General features: G+C 43.5%; 1 protein-coding gene across 2 annotated transcripts in view; it reads right to left on the reverse strand.

The window, feature by feature from the left end:
* The window catches only part of LOC306714107 (ELKS/Rab6-interacting/CAST family member 1-like), a 102,164-nt gene that overhangs the window by 61,193 nt on the left and 14,510 nt on the right, over positions 1 to 26,461 (reverse strand). Inside the window, exons 5-15 of one of the 2 annotated variants that reach the window (XM_079184053.1) lie at positions 20,042 to 20,298; positions 19,780 to 19,951; positions 16,855 to 16,929; positions 16,141 to 16,296; positions 15,102 to 15,194; positions 13,876 to 14,043; positions 13,622 to 13,789; positions 10,434 to 10,571; positions 8,957 to 9,097; positions 6,550 to 6,690; positions 4,273 to 4,466 (exon numbers count right to left, since the gene is read on the reverse strand). In XM_079184053.1, the coding sequence (XP_079040179.1) occupies positions 4,273 to 4,466; positions 6,550 to 6,690; positions 8,957 to 9,097; positions 10,434 to 10,571; positions 13,622 to 13,789; positions 13,876 to 14,043; positions 15,102 to 15,194; positions 16,141 to 16,296; positions 16,855 to 16,929; positions 19,780 to 19,951; positions 20,042 to 20,298 (1,703 nt within the window). The remainder of the gene's footprint in view (positions 1 to 4,272; positions 4,467 to 6,549; positions 6,691 to 8,956; positions 9,098 to 10,433; positions 10,572 to 13,621; positions 13,790 to 13,875; positions 14,044 to 15,101; positions 15,195 to 16,140; positions 16,297 to 16,854; positions 16,930 to 19,779; positions 19,952 to 20,041; positions 20,299 to 26,461) is intronic. The other variant, XM_079184054.1, reaches the window with a different exon arrangement.

Genomic DNA, 26,461 nt, shown 5'->3' on the forward strand with positions numbered 1-26,461 from the left:
TTGACCCCAAAAGAATTCCACACAATCGCTCCTCATGTGTTTGGTTGAACTGGCAAAGCTCAAACTCCAAGGGTGAGCTTATGCCTGGCAACGCACGCTAATGACAGCATGCCAAAGACAAATTGTCCATTACAGAACAATATAACACGCAATAAACTTCTCTAATTTCCCATTACTCAAGTTTATACTCTACGTTGCTCTACACCTCCTTCATTTCTCTCTCCCTTTTTTCCATCTTCCCTTTTCTGTCGGTTTCGTTTTCTGTTTCCCTCTCCTCACCATGTTGTCTCTTCTTTCTTTTCTTTCCCTCCCCGTCTCCACCCGTCAACTCCGTCTCCTTGTTTTTCTCCCTCCGCCGCTGCCGCCTTCCTTTTCCCTCTTTCTGTCCCTCTCTCTGTTTTCCACTCCTCCGTCCAAATCCTTTATTTTGGTCATCAAGGCAGATTTTCAGCTCCATTTCCCCTCAGTGTGAAGTCACTCGGTCTGCTCCAATTACCATCCTAGTTACTGAAATAAATAACCTGGTACTGTTACAGCTGGATGTGAACTAGAGTGGGGGCGAGAGGGGGCTGGTTTTTACCCTTGTTTAACCCACATCTGATCTTTTCATTAGTACTGTTCCCTCTGCTCCCTCCTAGCCCAGGGATAGCCTCTGTGCCAACATAAGAGTGGGCCACAGGCGAACGTAGCCTCCTCTGACGTACCTGTTAGCTCGAGGTTTAGTCTTGTAATTCACAGCAGCTTTAGGTAGCCCTGGGACAAAGTCTGTATTAGCACACTTCATGTTGCGAGGGGTCAGTGCTTGTGGGTTCAAATCAGCCTTGTTTCTTTCACAGCTTTGTTAATGAACGGTTCTCAAATACTTTTACAGTTACACATACTGACATCTGTGAACAGCCAGCGAAAGAGAAGTTGGATTAAAATATCTCAATTGTTCCTTGACGGTAGTTTTTTTGAGGCAGGAGTGAAGACTAAATAAAGTTCATACTAATTCGTCATTCACTAAAACCCTTCCCCTGACAGTAATAGTCCAGTGATGCCGTAACTGGGCCTTGAAGAGTTTAAGATTTGGATTCATCCCGATGCCAGAGAGTAGCACTCTGCATACAGCTAAAGAGGTAGTGGTTCGTTTAGCCTTTCCAAGACAAAAGAGCAAAGTCTGTTTGCTTTGTTCCAAAGTAAACTACTCAGTATGTCCGGCTAACTTGCTTAGCACCTACAGTAGCATATGAAAACAGTTGAATCTTATATTTTTCTTCTATATTAAGACCCCCTTTACAAGATTCTAGTTTTAAAAAGTCAGTTGGATACAGTGTTTTCAAGGCGCTAACATTAGCTTAATTAGCTAGCTGCCGACAGCTGATATATTCCAGTGACAGCCGTTATTTCAGCCAGTAAAATTGACAATTGTTGACTAAAAATGAGAAGCCTGCTTTTGTCCACCTTAGTCTGAAATCAAGGACAAAAAAACGATACATTTTGAGTGATTGATCTGCCACTGTTATCGTTGTTGAGGATGGGAAGCTTGTAAGGCGTAGCAACTGACTGTTGGGGTCGGGGCTGAGCAAACAGTCCAGTAATGCAACCACTAAATGTGAAGATGTAAAAGTATCACACTTCCTTCCACCCTCTATTATAACCTCCACAAACCGCGTACGTCACAGTAATGAGTAAGTGCGTGTGCCAGAATGTAAAAGGAAAGTTACATTCCCTCATAAAAATCTACTTCATCTTAATTTCACTATTACTAAATACTGTTCTCAAACATACGGCACTACGCCTAGATTTTAATACCTTTCCTGTTTCCTAAGAGCAGCCAGCAGAAGTTCAGATATTAAATATCAGCTGCAGAGAAGCTTTTATTCTATTGTAATCGATGGGGGAGAATGAAACATCTTTCAAATACATATGATGTAAGATCTGGGAAAAGCCCAGATGTTCACCCATCTGCAATTTTAAATGGTTATTAAGTTACACTACAATGTTACCCACAAAGCTAGTACTGCTGTAAATCTGCATCTGTGGCTACTGGCAGGTTGAATAACTCACGCACACACACACACACACACACACACACACGCACAGAGTTAAAACCCACCAGTTTGAAGTCAGCAGGTGCTGAATTATTAATAGTCTAGTATTTCTACTGTCCAGACGGCGACACAGTGAGGAAACATTGAATCTCCCTAAAATCATTAACAACCATTAGTATTGCAGTCAAACTACACAAACACACACAGAGACACAAAGAGAGAAAGTGGGAGTGGGGTTCCCGAGGAAGAAACGGAAAACGGAAAAGATATATGAGAAGAACATGTCCAAGTCATCGAGAGGCAAATAAACAGACTGACGGCCCAGTTCTGACCTGTCTATCCCTTGAAAAAACCAGATGCACTCTCACTACTCGTCATGAAATATACCTCATGGTACACTTCCAATTGTTTTTTTAACATGACTACTTAACCGTTGGCCATGAGATGAAGACACCTGGCCCTGCTTGAGAGGTGGTTTTTGTTCAACTAAAGTTAATCTCAAGAGGATCCTTTTTTTATGTAGTTCTCCTCATAAAGAAAAACACATAAAGAAACACACAGGCAGGACAATAGAATACAGACGACAGGGAGACATGCTGGCATGCAGACAGACAGATAGCCAGATGCAGGACAGGAAGAAAAGACAGATCAAGGTTAAGACGAGTTTGTGAGGTAGAATTAGTGAACACAGTGCACGCTTAAAGAGTCGGAGACAGACAGGTTAAACAAGATCACACAGACAGGTAGAAAAGGAGTTAGAAACAGACAAACCATTCCTATTAGCATAAAGGAAATACAACAAAAAAAAAAAACAGAGTGAACTGTCCAGACTCCTAATGAAAAGAAAAAGAGTGGGTTAAACTCTGCTAGTCAGGCATCCTCGGCTGAAAGTAAAACAAAAGTGAAGCGTGAAAACGGAGCCACTAAATGAAAGAGTTGCATCATTGACAGGGGGAGCGGCTCAAAGAGCTTCATGCTGTACAGCGGAGACTGGGGCCAAACTGTGCCCTCATTTGACAAACTTTTGGGAGCAGTTCACACTGCAGTACAACAGATGACAAAAACTTCTGCCGGTGCACACAGATGTGCCTGCAACTGACCTTTTGCAAACAGTCCAAATATGCCGCATCGGAGCGGCTTGGCGAATCGATGCTGCAACTCTTTGACTGTGATTATTAGTGAACATACGCAGCCGGTACCCATGTGGAAGAGGCTCGCAAAACATGAGAAATCTCTCGTTGTATTTTCTTTTAATGTGCTGCAATTAGTGGCCATTATAAATAAATGTGCTGATTAGTTTCTTTATTTGATTACATCCATCATCATTTTCCAAAGTCCAATATCGTGTATTCAAATTGTCTGTTTTGTCTGAATTCAAAGATATTTAGTTTGATATTATATACGACAAAAGAAATTCTCAGACCCTTTTGGTATTTTTGCCTGAAAAATGTCCAGTAAGTATATATCAGATGCGGTCAGACAACATTTTAATCACAATGGTGGAACCTCTGACCTATCTATGTGTATGAATCGTCTCGGCTCTTACCTTCTTGTCCTTGTCGTCCTGTTAATTTTTTAATTTTTAATTTCACATAACTTTTCCACATGGGACTCGCTGCTCTCTTAGTGCTCTTACATCCCATCCTCCGACAAGCAAAGTGAGTTTTTGTCGTGCATCTGTCTAATTGACCGACAGGGCCACCAGCCACTCACGTGCCCAGGTAGTCCCACACCAGCCCCCCCATTGGCTGCTGAGAGGCAGCGGGGGGAGGGGCCTGTTTTTGCGATTGCTGAGAACGCCACAGATGAGAAGCAGAGGGATGTCTGGGGTTTGATGCGCGCGCAGACACACACACGCACACACACACACACAAACAAACATAAACACACTCACGCAGATGCACAATCACATGAATGTATACATTTTTACGCATACACACGTGTGAATAAGGTACAATGACAGAAAAGGGAAAAGATGACGGAAGAAATAAAGCCGAAATGGAGGGAGAAAAGGGGAAAAAGAAGGGAGAGAAAGGGGTGAGAAAAAGGGACTAGTGGATTAGTACTGCAGGAAAGATTACCATAGACTCCAACAGTATGGAGTCCAATCTAAAATGTAATCATTAATTCATCAAGACAATCTTGGTGGTTTTCTACTGATTTATGGCAAAAGAGGAAAGAGGAAGATGCAGTTTTTTTTATTTTTTCATCCATCGCTCTGCATGATTGCATCTCTCACCTCTCCAGCTCGTTGATCTTTTTCTCCTTGTCGTTCTTTTCGTCCTCCATCTCCCTCAGGATGTCCAGAAGTCGTTCCACCTCGGACTGGGCCTTCCCGGCGTCCTCTTTGTGCCGGGTCACTTCCTGCTCCAGGCTGGAGATGCGTTCGGAGAGTTCAGTGTTGGCCTGGGAATCTGCCGCTGCACCCTGAGACTGGAACAGAAAGTAATTATTGTGAATAAACCGAGCTAAAAAGGATACGGCAATAACAACATGGGTTGGATGACACGCGCCTTTGTAAACTGTTTAACAGTTTTTGGTCTAAAATTGGTCTTTTATTAATAAAACTACTTTCACAGACGGGCCTTAAAGGGACCAGACCTTCATTTTAGAGATAATCCATCCAGTCAGTCAGGTAGACTGTGGACCATGTTTGAAACAGAGATGCTTTAACATACAAGGCCTCATCAGTTAGTATAATAATTAGTGGAACAATACCAAGCCTGGCTAATACAAAAAAGAGCACGTATGAAACATGAATTACATATTTCAAATTAAGGGTAAATGTTACTATCTCATAAACGTGTGTGTTATTGAGTTGCACTATGTCATTAACAAGTCTCAGCATTTCAGTCTGGCTCACTGATGGTGTCTCGGGGTTTGGGATGGATTCCACACATGCAACAGGCAAAGGCCCATGATGCTGATTCATGTAGAGATTAGCATGGGCATAACAAGGTGAATAAAGTAAAAAGCTAATTAAACTGAGCTGCAGTGGCTTTCTCCGTTCTGTTTCTCCGCTCTGCTCCACAGAATATGGTGAAAATTAGAAAAAATAAACAAATTAAAAGAAACAATGGAGAAAAAAAAGCAAGTTAGAACCGGCGTAGAGGTTAGAACAGCTGTGTGTGTTTCCCAGAAGCAAATGTTGCTCTTGGGACAGATTGACTTTGTGGGTGTGAGTGTGTGCGCACGTCTTGGTCACACAACACATAAAACCTATTGGTTTTGGAATCGGACAACAGTTAGAGGAAATGTTTGGGTGTCTGGCGATATTATAAGAAGATCTGGGTGGAGGGGAGAAAGAGTGGGAGAGAGAGAGAAAGACAAATAAGAAACATCACACACAATGTCACGTGCACAATGTCAATCAATTCACACACACACACACACACACACACACACACACACACACAGAAAGACGTGTTTTCAGTCTTTTTTCCATCCATGGTAACAGAAAGAGACTGAGAAATAAACTCTGATGAGAGAAACCCCAGAGATCCACTGACACATTCATATACATTCTCTCTCTCTCTCTCTCTCTCTCTCTCTCTCTCTCACACACACACACACACACACACACACATTCAGGGTGTGGTGGTGGTGCTGTCTTCTCCACTCTGTGAAAATGACTGTAAGGCTGTCAGCAAGCCGTCACACACACACCATTTTATGGGCTGCTGTGTCGGAGAGAATATGTGATATGCAAACACACACGCACGCACGCACGCGCACGCACACACACACACACACACACACACACACACACACACACACACACACACACACACACACACACACACACACACACACACACACACAGCCAGTCATTTCTCTTGGAAAACAGTAAGGGAAAACAACGAAGGGGAGAAAGAGACGAGGGGTTCTTTCGTTTCAAATCCTCCATTTGTTGTGTTTCTGTCTGAACTGTGTGTATTCATTCACCGCTGTGATTCATATAATTGACGGTTTCAATTGGCAGTTGTTGTCGATGGCCTTTAATTACTCTCAAAACACGCTCACATAAAAACCAGAACACCGAACAGTATCCACGAGCGGAAAACATCGCTCCCCTCCGCGTTCACAAACAAGAGCAGGGCTGTGGCGAGCGTGAGCGTGAGCTCGTCTAGTTGACTATTGAGACTTTGGGAGGCGGGGATGGAATAGACAGTGGGTGATGTCTCCGCTCCTTTGATTGGTCACTTTCAGCACTCGCAACCGGCTTTGCAATGTGCTATGTGCAAATGGAAGGATGTTCGGCTTCCCTCTGCGTTGTCACCCTCACCCGGTACATTATTTTGCCGTCCACCTGTTTTGGTCCACGTGTGGTCTAAGATATATTACAAAATATGCAAACTGCACCGTCTAAGTCCCATGCTTTTATAATTCCATTAATAATTCCTTAATTCTCACAGTTTCAGTCAAAACTGAATGTACACTCGAAGACAAATTTCTAATGAAGCTGATTCTTGTCTTGTTTTACTGAGAGGCGACGGTATGTTGTAGGACAGCTGACCTTCTTGAGTTGGTTCTCTAGTTTGACACACTCCTCTCTCTTGTGCTCCAGGCCGATCTCCAGACTCTTCAGCCTGCTGTCCTTCTTCAGAGTGGAGGAAGCCAGAGAGGAAGCCTTCTCCTTCAGATCCAACACTGAAGTCTGAAAGGAAATAAAAGATAACAAGAGACAGAGAGCGATAAGGCAGGAAGTCAGACACTGAGCAGCTCTACTGAACTGCCTCGCTGTATTTTTAAAGGATACGGCCACCTAATACAACTTGGGTCTTGTTTTTGTATATTTACTTATCTTTTCTACCAGATAAGTCATTGTTAACTTTATAAGAAGGTAGGTCCGTAAGAGCGCACACATGAAACTTTGATAATGATCCCTATTGCACAGCAAACATGTGATTTATAATTTTACAGTTCACCATTTTCCTCATTCAAATAAGTTTGGCCAACTTGGCGGGTTTGTTTAAAACGTGTGTGATCATCTGACCGCTCCTGTCTCGTCCCCTTTTTGTATTTTTTAGCAACGCCGCTGAGTTCCCAGACCTCAGCAATTAACCTGGTGCGTACAATCCTCTGGCTAATATTAATATAAAATATAAAATGATCCTTTAAGGTCTTCCTACAGTTGCCGGATTGACTCTGCCCCCTTGTTCTCCAAAAGCTTTTCCCATGACCTGTCTCCTTTCTCACTCTTCCAGCTCAATCCCTCCATCCGTGAAGTCTCTCTCTGCCTTTCTTTTCTGGTCTTTTCCTCTTTTGGTAGGGCCAGTCAAACAGAAACCGACGGACCAGAAGGAGAGACACTCAGACGTGTAATTTCACCCTTGACTGACAATACCAACTCCAGACTACAGATCATCATGTTTGACTGGGCTTTGGTTAGAGAAACCTTAGTGCTTACTCAGATTATATTTAGGTACGTATATAGATACAGTATATTGCCGTTGTCAGACAAACCCCACATCTGTGTTTAGCAGTGAAGAGAGGAATGTCTGTTTTGCCATCTCAAATTATATAATGGGACTGTAACAGGTTTTATGACCCCACAATCACTAAAATTACTGGCGAGCAAACGTCAAAAGAGGCATAAGGGATTTTTCACTACACCATATGTGCATTTGATTTGAGGGTGTGTATACTGTGCTCATTTTCACATTCGTACTTGTATTTTGGGTTTCTACTTGAAAATGTTTACACGCTTTAAAGTTAAAAAAAAACCTTTTCTCATACTGGTTGTCTGGATATACTTGTATTCACCCTCTGAATACGGGCTGTGTGCATTTCTCTCTGGATTAAGCATTTTTGACACTCTCACAGTATTTATGCAGCATCTAGACCGGCTTTACAACCACAAAAGACTCACTTCCTACAATACGGGACTTTTAAAGGAGTATTTCTGACAGTAGCTTAAATATGAAGCTGGATTCGGGGGGAAACAGCTCGCCTTGTGTACAACGTTTTAAAAAGTAAAAAGTCTGCCTACCAGCACATTTAAAGCTCAGTTAATTAACACGGCATGTTCTTTGTTTAATCTGAAAAAAAAAACTGAAATGTAAAAATGTGGACCTCCTGCTGGCTCTTGCTTCATATATAGCGTACAAACAGTACGTAACAGTGGTATGAATCTTCTCATCTACTTCTCCGCAAGAAAGCTAATTAAGTGTATGTCCCAAAATGTGAAACTATTCCTCTAAGACGTACAAGATTAAATGCACCTGAAAGCACATTTTCAGTTTTGTGATGTCACAATTTAGCTGTAGCTGTTGTGTGTGTCTTTACACGAAACGTCTGTGTGTGTGTGTGTGTGTGTTTACAGGTGTGCTTTGAAACTTGTGTGGGGACACAAGCATGCATTGTTCCCCACTGCAGCGTTAAATGTAATAATAGTTTTAGTTTTATGCATCAGTGCATGTATTTGCTTTCTCGTTTTGACTAAAGATTCATAATGTTGGAATTAGCTAAATTTGGTTTATTGTTTGGTTCTGGTTTGACAGTTTTCGTCCCAAATTTGGTATGGAAACTATTATTATAAAAAAATACATTTAGGTGTTCCTGAAGTGGTTAATTGTAACAACTGCAGGATGACGCAGGGCAAAGCCAGAGCTTAGAAATGCTGTCTCATCCTGCCTCTCCCTCCGTGTCTCTGCTGTGGTGTTTTGCATGAATCACAAAGGTCGAGGCAAGAAGAATCCAGCTCCAATCACTGTTTTCATTGCTCCTGAAGCATATCGTTGTCAAGGAAATGTGACTGTTTTATCATTGTTGTCCTTCAGCACGAGGACCTTGGGAGGATCCGGGATCTGTTCTACAGTGATAGATCAATCACGTTTTCCTTGGCGGGGACATAGAGAGTGTGTTTTTCTGACTTGTAGCACAGATACGCTTGAGTGTGTCTCCATGTGTCTGTCTTCTACCTCACGGTCAGCCAGGTCAGCCTGCAGATGGGAGACTTTCTCCCTCAACTCCTTCAACTCCTTCTTGCTGGACTCCATCTCGTCCCCCTTTTCTCTTTCCTCCCTCTCCCGCTGCTCCTTCAGCCGCTCGATGATCCGCTCCTGGACATCGAGGAGGAGGAGGAGGAGGAGGATGGAAGTTAGAAGAATAGAGAACAGAAAGAGTCGAGGGAGGGAAAGAGGAGGCGAGAGAGAGGCAGTCAACACTCGAACAGTTATTCACAGTCACTCAATATCAAGTTTCTATACTAATAACAGTCGCATTAAACTTTATGTACATGGCAGCTTTGACAGGATCTAACAGCCAACAGTGATTTTAGACACGTAATACGTTCTGGCACCAGATGTAATATTCACAACCACTAAAACACTATCGACACTCTCAGGCTATAGAACAACACAGCGGCCAGTTCAAGCTGAAGTATTAAAGTTCCCACACACACAAAGGCAGCACGGACAGCCTAAAAAGTGTAACCTGACTTGTGCTGCGTGTGTGTGTGTTATTGTACCATAGATCTATCTTCATGAGGATCGATTTAAGGTTTCAGAGAAATAGAAAGGAAGAGAGGAAAGACATCCAAAAGCACCAAAACAAAGAAAATGGAGGAAGAAAAGCCTGCGAAAGTCGTTTGAGTGAAGTTAGCGTCGTCGACCACCTCCGACTGCCAACACTCACACATCTAGCTGACACCCTGGATATTAGTCACTGGACAATTAATAGCCCCGTTTCCTCTGTGTGTGTGTGTGTGCGTGCGTGCGAAGGAGATGGAGTGGGTAACATAATCGCGCATTACAGTATAAAAATATATTCTCATCAAACGCTTTAAAGTGGTCTGCTAGTGTAAGCGTCACTGGTTCGTTTCCCAGAATCGTGGGTCGAGTCCTGGGTGCAGAGTAACAGATCATCAAGCAGGTGGTTGAGGGTTCAGTTCCCATGCTCAGGTGTTTCAGGGCTGTTAAATGGCTGTGACACCTGACTGTTTACACGCAGACGGTGACCGTGCGGTTGTTGGTTCTAATCCCACTGGTTCAGGCCGCATGTTGGATTCTTAATCTTTCGCGAGCGCGGGCTGTGAGGGATTTAATAATGAAACAGCCGATGTGATTATTGGGTCGTTTCCATTTATCCAGAGTCATTTGGTCATTGCCTGGGTGGTCGGCTGTTTTGCTCATAGTGGTTTTGTTATTAATGTAACCTTGCTCTGGAGTTGACCTGAGGTTGACCAGCGAAATGTGTGTGTGTCCTCGTACATCTATCTTTGTGAGGACCAATTTGAGTTTCAGACATTCAGAGTGAGGACATTTCTGGCAAGTGAGGACATTTCTTTTCAAAGGTTTTGAGGGTTGAGACTCGGTTTTAGGGTTCAGGTTATGGGTTGCATTTATGTCAATGAGTGTCCTCACAAAGATAGATGTACAGGGATGTGTCTGTGTGTACCTTCTCAGCCAGAGCCTCCTCCAGTGTCCCCAGTGCTGTGTCTGTGTTTGAGGTGTCTGTCTGTAGAGACTTGACTCTGCCTTTCAGTCCGCCCAGCTGTTTCTCTTTATCTCTCAGCTGATCCTGGAGGTTCTCTATCTGCACGGAGAAAAGGAGAGAAAAACTCATCAACAGTCTTGTTTTTCCAATTATTTGGCGAAGAACGATATTATGTTGGAAAGTGTATCGGCTAAACTCGGCGCAGACGATAATAACTTTCTGCAGACGAACAGCAAACAACACTTAAATTAAATTAGCTATAAACAACAACATGTATGTGAATATCTCTCAAAGATACAACAGAATTAAGACAACAAAATCAAAACAATTATAAGCTTCAACAATCGGGCATACTATATTTCCAATTAACTAATAATAAGTGGAAATTGTCTTGTAATATTGGCTTCTCCAATTTCTCCCTCGGACTTGTAACAGCAACGATGATTTAGATTATTTAGTTGATGTGGCTATAAACTAAATTAAAAATGATCACCGTTCAATTTAACTGAGTATAAATAATGAACAATGACAACCTAATAAAATAATAAATATATTATGCACATTCAAATGTTTGTCAGAGTCATTAGGAAAAATTATAACATGATTTGATTTGATTTTTGGCCCGCTTCGCTGCTTAACGTTTATTGCTTATTACAAATAACTTATGTCAGTTTCCCATTTGGGGGATCTGGAACGGGTGAAATTGCCATTTTCCCAGCCATTAGTGTAAGTGATCATGTTTCTCTGACAGTCAATAAACAAACACACACCTCCCACACTCCCTCTGTTTCTCTCCTGTTTCCCCTCGCGCTGACTTCAAAGCAGATGAATCCTCGGGTCAAAAAACAAACACAGACGTCTCTGCCTACAGCACCGTCTTCAACACAAGGCCACCTCTTCCTCCCCTTCTCCCTGCCTCCTCCTGTTCCCTCTCACAGTGATTTGGTAGCAGATTAATTTTCTGTTAAAACACAAAATCAGCAGAAATAACCGAAGGACTCACTCTTTCCCCGAGGCCCACGAGTGTGTGCGTGTGCGTGTGTGTGCGTGCATGTACTGTATGCGTGTGTGGGTGTGCGAGATCACAGACTAAGATAAGGAGCTATGTCAACTTTGTGGTATTCATTAAAAGATGGATGGAACAAAAGGTTGAGCGACCCAGAAATAACAAATTGAGGAGAGAAGAGAGGGATGGAGAGCTCATGTGACGTGGTGTTAAGGGTGAACTTGGGTGGTAAAATTACAAAATGTCCCTCTCCCTCTCTTTCCCCCTGTCTTCCTTTTGCCAGAGAGAAAGGAAATCAAGCAATTGAAAACCCGTCATGAAAAAATAGAAAGTCAGATTGGTATGCAACCTCTGACTCTGCTGCAGGTGAGACGCACACATTTACAGTACCACAGAGATCGTGTGTGTGTGTGTGTGTGTGTGTGTGTGTTCATACAGTTAAACTCTTCCAGCGCCTCATTAATCAACTGTTCACTTGACAGCTTGACTGACACCTCCTCCTCTCTCTCTTTCTCTCTCTCACACACACACACACACACACACACACACTTGACATTGAGAGGCAGAGAGACTCTTTGATCGCGTCTGCACTTCCTGAAACTGACAACTGCTGGATGCTTGGCGCACACATACACACACACATACACACACACATATATATACAGTATTTACAAACCCAAGCACACACTCATTGCCTGTCTTGTCCCATTTTAGTTCCAAAATTGTGTGCGATAATGTACCGGAATATGTTAACAAAACAATAACCCGCTGACGCCGCTCGTCATCCATGTTATGAAAAATTACATTGAAAAAACAAAGAGAAGAGGATGATGGGAGATCAGAAGAATTAATTCCGTGCACTCGTGGTGATTTCCTCCACGGGTAACGCACGATGACAGGTAAAAAAACATGAGAAGGGAAAGATGGAGGAGGAGGAGGAGGGGGACAAAGTGGAGAAGAAGAAAGAAAGGTATTTTTAGTTTTTCCACATGCAAAAAGAGAAGAAATTATGAAATCACAAGTGCAGATTAGATAAAAGAGGAGTCAGCAGCATCTCTGTCTCCCTCTCAGACACTGGACTGTATTCTATTTGAAGACGGCAGAGGTCATCATTTATTGAACAGGAGGAACTCATTAGCATGCATCTGATTTCATACACACTCTGCCTCTCTCCTCCCCCGCCCTGTCCTGCTTTAGGTCTGTCTGCTTGATTGTCTCCATCAATTATCTGCTCACAGATGGGGGGGGGGGGTATTTTCATGTCAAAATGGCTTGTAATGGGATAATTTCACTGTATACTGGATTTTCTGTCATTTTTACACATAATTTGTTGGATGTTAGCGTCTGAACAGTTGTCTGAACACTTCATTCCCCCATCCATCCCAAACTAGTGTGTGTGTGTCTATGTGTGTGTGTGTGTGTGTGTGTGTGTGTGTGTGTGTGTGTGTGTGTGTGTGTGTGTGTGTGTGTGTATGTGTCAGACAGCAAAGACAGAGGGTCAGTGCTGCACATCCATCTAACTGACAGCATTACCATAGAGACACACAAACACACACACACACACACACACACACACTGACAACTGGCCAAGAATTTCCAAAAAGTATTTGTAACTCTTGCTGCCAGTATAGCTGCCTGTCTGTGTGTCCCTCGGCCTGCCTGCTCACCTGTCTGTCTGCGTCGGCTCCTTAGCTACACACTGTCTTACAGCCCCATCTAGTGGTTGTAGTATCACATGACAGCACCATCATCTTGTACATGCAGATTTCAATGAAAGATCATTTATTTTGTATATAACCATTTTAGTCAACAATTAAAAATGTTCATTTGAATAAAAATAGCCTCTTTGTATTGATAACTATTCATATTTAGTCTTAGATATTCTATAGCCTGTTTAATTAAAGTTGTCACAGTCTTCAAAATGAGCAGCGATAGCCACCACGAGTAGACACACAACAAAAATAGTGCCACCTATGGACGCCGAAATGTTACCAAGAGGAAATCCAACTGGGATGACATCACAGTAGCGCTCGCACCTTTAAATCAATGACCATTTTTTAACAGGATCATAAAGGTATTAACGTTGCATTATGTGCCACCAAATACTTTGCTTTGGAAATCAAGTACCTTTGTGTTTCCTTACCTTCTTCTGCAGCACGTTGACTTTGCGCTCCTTGACGTCCAGCATGTCTTTGAGGTCGCTGATCTCTCCCTGCTGAGTGCTCTTCTCCTCCGTCTGCTCTGATATCTGCTGACTCTTTTTAGCGAGGAGGGACTCCTTTTCCTCTAGACGGAGACGCAGCGCATCCACCTGTGCGCGCGAAATTAAAAGTGAATAGAAAATAGATATTAACTGACCAAAGATCGATTTTCTCGTGTTAACTCGCGTAACTGTACCTCAGTCTGCAGTATAGCGGCTCTCTGTTCCTTGGCAGTGAGGGACTCCTTGAGTACGTCCACGTGTTGTTTGCTGTCAGAAAACTGATTGTTCAGAGTTTCCAGTTTGGTCCTGAAAGCCAAAAGCTCGCTGTCCTTACGACCCAGATCCTGCTTTGCTTGTTCAATCTGAGTAACACACACACACACACACACACACACGGCGATACACCCAGTAAGAGTGTGTACTGGAGAGGACTACATGCTTACTTATATCATAATGTACTAAAATCCACCACAGGTTTTCATTCATTTTATTCTAATGTACATGTTAAGGTTTTAGCAAATTGACATTTGAGCATTCTAGTGTTAGTCATTGGGTAGTGCCACTGGACCGACTCAGGGTTTAGTGCCTTGCTCAAGGGTACGTACTGATAGATCATCAAAGAGAGGAGCTGTAAAAGCTCTCCTCATCCACATTCAATTGAATAAAATGTGAATAAAGTGCATTGTGAGTGGCTTCCCTTGAGGTCTTTCTAGCATTTATTCCTAATTTCGCACCTGGAATCCAAACAACAGGTTAAAGTCAGTGCAGTATAATAAACCTAGTAAAACATATGCTGAGCTCCCCATCTACATATCTTGTACTATACAAGCTGGTCAGGGCCAATTCTTTCAGTTATCCCCAAATGAGAAAAAAGAACAAAAAATGTCTAATATCTATAAGTGGCAGTTAAAGTTCCTTCAATCTCAATGAGGCGATTGGGAGGGAATTTAACATGACACGACAAAAAAGAAAGAATGGACCCTAACCACACAGGAAAACGTGTCATCTAAACACCACAGCAAACTAGTTCAAGTCACTATTTGAGAGAAACCTCATGCGAGAAGAAGGAGAAGCAGGTTAGAGATATGCATTATCGTGTCACAGCCCTGCTGGATTCAGTTATTGTACAGTTCAGACGGCTTTTAAACAACTATTACTGTCAACAGCCGTTGGTCATAGATAGAATGGGAAGTAAAGACCTCCTAACCTGCTCATATGACCCAAACGGCACACAGAAAATGTGTTGTTTTGAGTTATAGTTGCTTATTATTGCTGTCTGAACACACACTCACACTACTGGAATTCTACTGAATCTACTCAAGCGGCAGCCATTAACCAGTCGACCTGGGAGACGGAAAGAGCGGGAGATTTAGAAGTAAAGACAGGAAGAGCAAACGGAACACGGAGGCGCGTCTCTTACTGCGGGCGCCTCCTGCTGGAGCTCATTGGCTCGTTGCCTTAGCTCCTCCTTCTCTGATTGGCTGTGAGTCAGCTCCTCCTTCAGCTGCTCAACCTGGCAGGAGAGGAGGGCGTCACCAATGACCACAACAAATCAGCCGCCACAGTTCACAGAGCACGCTGGCCACAAACGGCACATCCAAAGCCTCACATGCTGAAACAAATGCGTGAAACAACACCCGCTGTACATCCTGCGCGTCAGTGAGTGGAACAGTTTGAAACCCAGGACACTGTTGCACGCTGTTAATTAATGTGCACCTGTAAAAATGGTCTTTAGGAATAAACAATGTTGTCTGTGAGGATAATGTTTTTCGTAGACGGCCCCTGAATTGCTTGATTGTCTTAGGTTTCCAGATCCCAAGAGTCACGTTATAAATGAAGAATAATTAAACCTTAAAGTGAGGATATAGAAAAGAAGAAAGACAAATTCCCGTTCCATCATTTTCTAATACATTACTTAATTGACAATGACATGAATTCACGGTGGTATGTCTATTGAAGATATCCTCATTGAGCCAGAGAATAGTTATCTTAGTCCATAGTTTATTTTGTCTGACAAATCATACGGGGGTTGTTGACCCATGGTCTTATATACATTTTAAGACTGCAAACATGCTGATGATGTGCTGTATATATTGAAAAAAATGATGTAAGCCATTTGGTGTATTACAATAAACATCTAAGAATACATGCTAACAATGATGAAATCAAAGACAGAGACAAAAACAAACACATTTCAGCTTAAACAAGCAAAGAGAAGGAAACAGAGAAGGAAACATCGACTGAATTCCCAAACTGTCTCGTCTCCCCACACAACAGAAGTCCTGGTTTGTTTTAATGAGCGTGGCTCCCGCGGTAACCCTTCCTGTTCCTGACACTAAAGTTGTATCCGTCAAGTTATTTCCCAGCAAGCAAAAATTTCCTTTCCTGACATGAAAGGGGGGGAAAAAAATGGGGAGACAAGAAGAAAAGGTGTGTGTGCGTGTGTGTGAATCTGTCACCTTATTCTTCATGAACTTGGAGTGGGATCTGTAGACCTCCATCTGTTTGATCTCCTCCTCCCTCTCCTCGCTGCTCAGAGCCCCGTTGGACTTGAGCATGTTCACCTCCTCCTCCAGCTCTCTCAGGCCGCGCTCCATCGAGCTGATCTTCGCATCCTGGCAGGGCATCAACATGCTCGCGTTAAACGGCAAAAGACCGGGCGTGCTTTACCGCGCCCGGGCCATAAATATCACCACGTCATGACATGTGCTCCTTTGGTATTTCTGACAGATGAGTAGAGCTGGACAGTCAATCAAAGACCGGCATTATGAAAGGTATCATCAGTTTGATTGAGGGGATGAGGAATAGAACGTATACGTACATATTTCGGGAGGCAGGGAAGGCGAATACTGAGTTACTAACAGATTTTACTGCCTTGATCTTTAGTATTTGCAATAATTAGCTGGTTTGGAGATGCAGTGTAAACAGAACCGATATGAAATAGCTAACAATGAACAACAACTGTACAGATGCCATTATGCAGCACCGTTCAATCCTTTAAAGGTATATCCTTTAATCTGAGCTGTTGTACTGGACACAACTGGAAGGATGACATGGTGTTACCTTCAAGTTATGTATTATGATGCGTTACATTAAAAAAACAACAGTGTGTTACACTGATTAATAATAAATATAGCCAGTGTTTATGAAAGAATCAACAGCACATTGTTTACCTTCATTTCGATGACCGTCTGCAAGGCCTTGGTCTTTGTTGACTCTGGAGCTGCTTCGTATCTCCTGTGCAGCTCCTGAGGGACACAGACACCTCGGTGGTCAGCGGGCGACAGACAGGGGGACGGAGGGGGGCGGAGGCAGGGGGGAGAAGGTCGCCGGCCGGGACGGAAGGCGACGACGACCGGCGGAGAGGGATGGAGGGAGGGCTGAATGGTCGGTGTAGGCCGGGGAGCGGGAGCGGGGAAGGACGGGGAGTGATGGAGGGAAGGATGGACGGAGGAGGCCACGACGAAAGAGGGATAGTGAGGAGGACAGGAGGCGGCGAGGACGGCGGGGTGGCCGGAGTGGCGATGGGAGCGAAGAGAAGGTGCGGGGAAGGAGGGAGAGGAGCACAGTTGGTAGTGGCGTGTAGGGGAGAAAGGAGGGGAGGGTTGGAAGGAGGGAGACACGTGGAAAGGAGGTGGAATAGGGACGGAGGGAGGAACTGGAAAAGAGGGAGAGATGGGGATGGAGGGGGAGGCGGGAATGAGGTGTCTCCCTCTCGCAGAGGCGCTGGCTTTCAGCCTCCTTGGGTCGATCCGTCCATCCCACATCCTTCACACGGGGAGGAACGCCACTAACTAAGCTCACACCGTTTCAGCCTCAAATGAGAACGAGGGACGAAATCTGACAGCCTTAGATGCTTTGAAGCCCTCACGTTCAAATCAAATCTAAAATGGTGTTGATTCAAGAAGAAAAAGTTGTAATGAAACCAAACAATTCCGTTCAAATGAAGAAATCCAGTCGTAGAGCTTCAAATGCTTAAAAATTAAACTACAGGGTGCACGTTCCAGTCTCCTAAAGAAGCGTACAGTAACCTGCCACAAAATAATATCTACATCACTAACAAAAAACACTGCAAGAATTTGGTAGATTTCCACTACATTTCTATTCCTAAAATTGCCTAAATTCTCCAAAGATTCCCCAAAGTACCTTAACTACCCTGATTTGAGCTACATGCAACGGAATTCTATCCGTCTGCGCGATGTTAAGACTCACTAGTCAGACGACGTGAGAGCAAATGGGGGGAGAAAGAGAGTGTAGTGATAGACGTAAAGGCACAAAAAGAGAAAGAAAAGACAGGGAGAAAGGGTACGAGAGGGGGGGGGGGGGGGGGGGGCAATGAAAGCAGAAGGGGAAGACGTAGCTGCGTTTGCATCACTGCTCTTCTTCGGAGGAAACACACTTAGGAGGCCGACAAAGACGGTTAATGCATCAGCCAGCAAGCACGAAAACACACGTATGTGAAAGGGATAGCAGGGCGCCGTGGCTTGAGGCGCTGCATTAATGCTGTGAATGCTCATGACCACACAAAACATTCACACACACACACACACACACACACACACACACACACACACACACACACATATATCTGGGGAGTGTTACAGGTAAAATAAGAGCTGATGCAGCCATTGCAAAAGCACGGCAGAAAATAATCTTTTAAGCAAAACGTTTCGCTTGAATTGAATCGCTACTGAGTGCTAATTTCATTTGTAGCATTTCCAGTCTTTCTTTGCTGCACATCAGCTCGATTCCCCACTGGGGACATTTTTGAAACATTTCAAAAACAGCTGCAGGAAGTGGCATCCTGTTAATTAGTGAACTGAACAATGTCCCAAAATAAAACAAGTGTCAGCAGTTCGGCGGGAAGTCCGCAACACAACTGCACGACAGACACTGCATTATTTACTTCAGTAGTTTTCACTTTAACCCATACGGAAACTATCCTTCAGATATTGCATAATCTTATTCCGGTTTTCCTGCTTTGCCATGAACAATGTCTGAAGGCAAATACTGTCAAAAAACAGAAACTCTGTCCAGCACACTGATGCAATGTGAAGCAACGGCCAGAAAATGTGTTAAGAGAGCAGCTGTAATAATTTGAAGAGATTGTGTCTCCTAATTATGTTTTAAACCCTTTCAGAGAGAACATCGTCTTGCTTCATAACTCTCTTTCTCAGTCATTTGCTGCCTATGATACATGTAATTATGCATCAGTTGCTCTCTGTGTGTGTGTGTGTGTGTGTGTGTGTGTGTGTGTGTGTGTGTGTGTGTGTGTGTGTGTGTGTGTGTGTGTGTGTGCGTGTGCGTGTGCGTGTGCGTGTTTCAATGCATTTCTCCCTCACAGCTGTGCCTGCGGTGCATTTGGAGACGGTCAGATAAGGCTGGTCTGAGATCAGTTCTTTTTTGAAACAAGACAACTTAACGGTTTATGTGTGAAAATATACTTATCACACATATGTATTCATATCTATTGATTGTTTAATATATGTTTTATTTTCATTCATTCCGTGTTAAACTTTTTTGTATCTCAATAAAGTTTCTTTTTTTAAAAAAATTTTATTCCACCTACTTATTTCTTCATTGAATTCAAAAAATGACTTACTGCTTAGAAATTAAAAATAGTGCTGAATGAATGTGTCCAGAAAATATATATTCAGGGTATTTTGTATACTGAAATAAACAAACATCCATCTTTGATAATTGCTGTTCATTAAGAACATCTCTCCACTAGAGGGGGCTGTTGTATAAAACAACACACGCGTTGATGAACTGAGAGTAAAAACAGCTCAGAGAAATGTGAGGAGAGAGACAACGTAGAAAAAAACAGGATAAAGTGTGCATTCCTGTGTATTTGTTTGTGTGTGTGTGTGTGTGTGTGTGTGTGTGTGTGTGTGTGTTGTATTGAAACTGAACTATGAGCCAAGACTGGAAGAAGCCAAAGGCTTTGCCTGCACATGACATGGTTTGATTTGCACACACTCACATCTGGCTGTATACAAAGACACACACCCTCACACACACACACACATGGGAATGCTTGAATGCGCTCTGTTCCTCCCTGGCCCATCACACACACACACACACACACACACACACACCTCTCTGAGCTGTAGCGTCTCCTTGTCTCTTTGCTCCATTAGGCCCTCCAGCTGGTGGATGGTCATCTCGGCATCGGCCAGTCGCCTCGTGCGTTCGTGGTCCTCCTCGGTTGCCCGTGACGACAGGCCTTTGCTCTGCAACATTTCCAGTAACTTCTTTATGGATTCGTCCCTGTTAGAAAGCATAATATATTTAGAGCCACACGTCACACGTTGGCAGCAAGCACAACTTGCGTAAACAGTCATTTTTCCCCCACTTTACCTGGCAGTTAGCGTGTGCTTCTGTGTGTCTATCCTCAGCTCCATTTCTTCCACGGTCTTCCTCAGGAGGAAGAGCTCTTTCACCTGCCGCTCGTACTCGCCGTGGAGACGCAGGAAGTTGTCCTCCGTCATGTCCTGAGGGGAGATGGGCTGGTTGCCGAGGTGAACGGACTCGGTGTAATCGGACTGGAAGAGCTGGTTGAGGTCTCGCTGGATTCGGAGCTCATCCTGTAAAGCCTGGATGGAGCACTGAAAATGCTGGAGGAAGAGAAAGAAGTCAGACTTTTAGACTTATAAACGCAAAAGCTAACACGAGAGTGAGCACGCTGTGGTGAGGCTAATAGAGTACGACGTCTAATAAGAGCTAATAAGTGGTTAGTAGATCTTCGTATGCCTTGAAGGCCAACAATAACGTTTTAAAATCATTGTGAAAATTAACTGGAAGCCTGAGTTGAGGTATTGTAATCTGTAAAGAAAAGCACGTTGTGATATTGAGCTTTACAAATAAACATCACCTGACTGCAGGGATCCATAGATCAATGCGCTCATCTAAAGATAACTGGGTTCGATCGATTTGGACCTGGATCAATACATACCATAGATTAAGGCTGTTTGTTTTGAGTGACTGGCTGACTGACACAGTCTGAGTATGTTATCTGGAGTGAGTGAGTGAGTGAGTGTGTGATAAAAGTGTGTTGGCAGGTTCGTATCACTACCATTATGGTTGAGGACAACGTGACGTGACTACCTCTGAGTCAGACAAAGAGTTTAAACTGTGTGTGTGTGTGTGTCCGTGTGTGTTGTCACTATGATGTCCTCAGGCTTTTGTAAAATGCGTCACACATAACCTGAACAACAGCCAGGCCACATAAGAACACAGGTAGCGCGGTGCTGAGGGAGAAGTGCACGGATGAGAGTCGAAAGTGAACGGGAGATTAAAATAGAAAGGTAAGAGGTTACAAAAAAGGCAGAGATGCTATCGCACCCTTGCAGCTATCGTTAATCAACATTGACGAGGGAGAGAACAAGATTAAAGGAAAAGAGAAAGAGACAGATGAGAAGAACTGTTCTTAGATATAAAAGAAAGGCGAAGGGAAGATAGTGATCACAAACACACTTTATCCTCTCGCAAACAGACACGAGGAAAAGAAGGAGGTGAAAGGTAATAGGATAATACCAAAGTAACTGTCTTTTGATACGGTAGCTCTGCTTTATGTGGCACGACAGCCAGGGCGGCGTCTCCTGCTTTGTCTTGTTCTGTGCAATTTGATATTTCCATTGAGACAGATGTACACAATATAGCAATAAAACACAATATATTTTTCTCTTCTTATTAGAGTACTGCGTTTGTTTCCTTGTGTGCTTGTCTGCTGACTCATACAGTAGCTCTTCACACTCTTGTGTTGACGGCTGACATTTATAAACAGACAGACAGACAGACAGACAGACAGACAGACAGACGAACAAATAATCTCTTCCCTCTCTCTGGTTCTCCATGACAACTAAAATACCTCCCTCAGACATGCAAACACTGAACCACCCATTCGATGAAAATACGCAACAATTTGTACAAAATCTATTTGAATGGTGCATGAACACAAAGTTGATGTATTAGCAGATCACCAGAAGATTCATTCAAAACGATCCAAATTTATATTTTGATGATCTGGTGATTGTACCTTATCAAAAGAAAAATACAAACATTCAAGTGCAAGATCAGAGATGGGGGCTTTTCTATTGCCTCTCAAAAAAACGACGATCGATAGCTTAGCGATGCTAAGTCCGAAAGTGCCCCTCAACATTTCCCTTCTTATTACCCTCTTATAAGTGCGCCTCATACACGAACCCAGGACGCTCGGTCACAATAGGCTAATTATTTTGAAGCAGCAGCGTCGGTGTATTTGGCCCGATTCTGGGGCGTAATTCATCCCGTGTCTCAGCTCACTCACATCAAGCATCCAAAAGTATGTCAGAGTTGCAGAAATGAATGTGCGTACACACACACACACACACACACACACACACACACACACACACACACACACACACACACTCACACACACACAGATGCAGAAAAAGCCTCAATAGTCTTGCTCACTGTAACGCAAATCAGTGTGTCGCTAAAGTCAAGCAAATACAGTGTGAACACACACAACTTCAAAGGTTTACATTTAAAGAATTCAGATTCTCTCACACACACTCACACACACACACACACACACACACACACACACACACACACACACACAGAGGCTTGTGCCAGTTACGTTACACTCCCCCGAACACACACACACACTCTGCTGGAATGTAGAGCTGAGAAATGCCAGACCATCGGCGAGAAAGGAGGAAAAGAGGGAGTGAGATATAAGAAGGAAGCAGGAAACAAAAACAGAGAGGGAGATGAGGAGATAAGTACATGAGGAGAAGGCAGCGAAAACAACATGTTGATTGTGTCCAGCAGAAACAGAAGAAGGGATGAGAAGAGGAGGAGAGGGAGAGAGAGAGAGAGAGAGGGTCAGAATACAAGTTGTGCTTTTCTTCACAGTTTCTGCTGAGTCGTCTTTTGTTTCTTCCCCTTTGACCCCTGACCTTCCTGATTGCACAGAGGACTGAGGGGGGGTCGGGGTCGCCACTCAAAACGGAGACAGACATGCAAACAAGTGACACTGTGGGATGGACACAGCGACAGCACGCTAAGCAAACATTAAGAAATATTATATTAAAAAATAACGTTTTTTTTAGGAAGAAAGAGAAATAAATGTGAACTGTGTACTAACACACAACAAATCAGATGTCTAAGGGACGTAAACCAGCTCAAGACAGGAAATGATCTTGATCCCGGCGACGTTCGAACAAAACAAAACTTGTGAATTTCGATGACATTGTTTAACTGTCTAAATGTTCTTTATTTACGTATGAGCACAAGGCATGTCGGTCGACTCCTCAGATGTCATAATGAAATGTAAATACTATCCGTGGAAACTTAAAGCACAAAGTTATTCACAAATAGAGAGTTCACTTGCACTGCAACGGTCTCCAACAACAAGCTGCCTTCATCAACATCTGAACTCTAAAGGTATACGTCATCTCGTATAAGGGATACAATGTGTTAATATGGAAGCAGGAAAGTAATTGTAGCAAGAAACAAAACAAAAACATGAATTCATAGCGACAGAGTAGGATTGAATTTAGGAAAGCTAAGGAAAAACACGTCTAATCTTAACAAATGAACCCCTTGTTTTGTCTAATGAGCATTCTACATTATTCTAAAAATAAAAATAAGAGAAGAAGAGAAAATCCGTTTGCGACTATGGTGACGATTTTTACATCCGCTCGTCACCCCCCCCCCCCCCCCCCCCCCCCCCCCCCAGGCCACTGCTCATCTGTCATTCAATATTAACCATCTCTCCATTATTACTCCTCCCTTTCATCCCTCGATTAGCTCAACGGTTGAGTCACGCTGCCCCCCCCCTCTTACAAACAGACACACACTGTGACATGAAACACATACGAACACACACAGAGAGCACAATAATGCCCACAGGCAGACGTAATGTTGGAGGCAGCGGTCGTAATGACCGTGAGTTTCGCCCACTCAAGCCTCAGACAACAGGCAGATTAACACTCTCTCTCTCTCTCTCTCTTCTTTCTCGGAGGATAAAGCTGGAGGATGAAGAACATAATGAAGAGGAGGAAATACAAATAAAAAAAGGAGAGGAATGAGCGTTAGAAACGCGAGAAAAGCCCTTGTTTTTCCGAAAGACGGAGGAGAGCAAGCCGAAAATAGTACCAGATTGTGTATAAGAAGGAAGACTAGAATAAGAATGGATGAAAGAGATTACATGAGGGAGAGAATGAATGAATAAAAAAAATAGCCGAGAGAGGAGAGAGAAAGGGAAATTCTGACCCTAATCAGTCACTTTGAGACGCAGCATCAGGGTCAGTGCAGTACAGGAGTGGGTTTAAAGATATAGATATATAGATAGATTTCAGAGAGTAGGCAGAGTAGAAATAAAAGCAGCAGAAGAAAAGGGGGGAGTGACTGCACTGTAATTCTGTTCATTCCTCACTAACTCTTCCCAAACCCACTCCTTATAAGGAAAGACATGGCTACCACAGCACTCCACACACACACACACACACACACACACAAACACACACACACACTGAAGGAGGGAGAAAGTGGAGAGAAAATTCACACAATCACAGCCTTGTAGGAAGAGAGGGAGAACTAACCCCTCCGTTTCCTTCAGTTTCAAATCTCTCTCTCTCTCTCCCTCGCCTCTTATTTCTTTCCACTGTAAAATGCACACTTTGTAAATGAATAAAAGAGGAAAAGTGCCATTCCTCCCTCTCTCTATTAAAGTTAAAGCTGTATAGGAGTCCTGAGTGTAGAGAGCTCCTCCTGTATTATCTCCTCCTTCCTCCTCCTCTCTTTCTCGGTTAAATTCTCTCCATGAATCTCCTTCTTGCTCTCCCTAATCCATTCATCGCCCCCCCCTCCCCCTCCCCCTCCCCCTCGTCCATCTGCCTCCCCCCCTGCTATCATTCCCTGTATTTACCTTATTCTCTCCATCCCTCCCTTTCTCTTCCTCACCTATCTCTCCATAAGCACACAGGTTTGAGGACCATCTGTTACTGATGAGCATTCATGTGTGAAAAACACACACACACACACACAAGCCGCACAACAAATAAACACACACAGAGACACACACACAATGCAGACAATGCAGAGATAGATAAAATCTGGATGTTTTTATCTTTTAAGTTAGGACAATTGAACTGTAAAACGAGGGGACAGTAAGTGTTGCGTTCATGTGCATGGACGTGGACACACACACACACCTACAGTATGCTAATGTGAGCACACACACACACAAAGACACACAGGCACACGACAAGAGAGGAATAATGAGTCATAGGTTGGTGAGCAGAGGATGGAAAGATGTGCAGACGGCAGGCAACAGAAGGAGGACGAGGTAGAGAGAGAGAGAGAGAGAGAGAAGGAGAGAGAGAGAGAGAGAGAGATCACGTATCAAAGAGAGGCTGAAAAAAAAATGACTTCTCAAAACTTTGCTGAGGCTGCACGCTGTCTTTTCCTGAATCATATTCTCTCAGCCAAACACATTCACACTCACATCTGCCAAGTCCATCCTCAGTCCCTCCACTATCGACCGCAGAGCAGCCAACATTTAGAGAGAGTCAGGCTCTTCCTCGAAATGTTTGACTAAACCAGCCGAGAGTCTGAACAACCAGTCATTGTACCCAACATCTAATGAAACATATATATTAGTCTCTCTCTCTCTCTCTCTCTCTCTCGGGAGGACACAAAAATATCCTTGGCTTGGCTAAATTCCTCAAAATAAACACGCACAGTTTGCCCGCGCAATGAGGCCATCATCAGATGTTGATGACACAAACCTATCTGTCTAATGAGCAAGTCTGCTGATTTATGTAGATCGGCAGCTCAGAAGCGTGACTCCTGAGGAATGCACACAATGTTTGCAGAGGCCGTGTGTGTGTGTGTGTGTGTGTGTGTGTGTGTGTGTGTGTGTGTGTGTGTGTGTGTGTGTGTGTGTGTGTGTGTGTGTGTGTGTTCAGCTTTATCTCTCTCCCTCCCTGTGCCTCATCTGTAACTTCTGACCAAGAGATTTTTTTTTACATCCACATTTTTAACAAGAAAAGTAAAGTTCAGATTAAATGTCATTACTAAACAACTAGTAATAACAACATATTTTCACCGACTCTTATCCTTCCTTTTTTTCATCCTACATGTCCTAGAATTTCCCCATTCTCCCTCCCCCCTTCTTCATCCCCGACTCCTCTCTTTAAGGCGATCTATCTCTGCCATCTCTCCATCCGCCCTCCTTTTCTCCACCCATTTCTCTCCTGTCACACCAGCGTCCATCACTCCTTCCATTTCTCTACATTTCATCTGCTGTTTTCAGCTCAACTCGCCCGTGTCGTCCATTTATCTCTCCTCCTCCTCCTCCTCTTCCTCCTCCTCCTCTTCCTCCTCCCTCCTCCTGGCACTCGTCCCCAGCGTTCCAGTTTGATCCATCCTTCTTATCCACTTTCCTAATTTCCTCCTTCTTCCTCTCTTTGTTTAACACGTCTTTACGTCTCAATCCATCTTGGTGATCCGTTCTCCTCCTCTTCTCTTTCTCTCGGGTCTTTGCTGGTACAGGGTTTGCCAGGCGAAGCATTTTTTTTGCAGCCAGCTGGCACAGCAACTCGAGCTGGTAACAGTTTGTTTCTTTCTGTACAGTAAATGGGAATCTCACAGAGGAAATACTTGGCATCATCCATTTCTATTAGATTCAAAGTAATCTGAACCCATGAGGACAAGCTCAGCACCAGCTTGGAGTAATGGAATTAGAAAAGCTAGATTCTTCCTTTTCAAATCCAGGTGTAATAA

Source organism: Pholis gunnellus (assembly GCF_910591455.1).
Source record: "Pholis gunnellus genome assembly, chromosome: 22".
Lineage (NCBI taxonomy): Eukaryota > Metazoa > Chordata > Actinopteri > Perciformes > Pholidae > Pholis > Pholis gunnellus.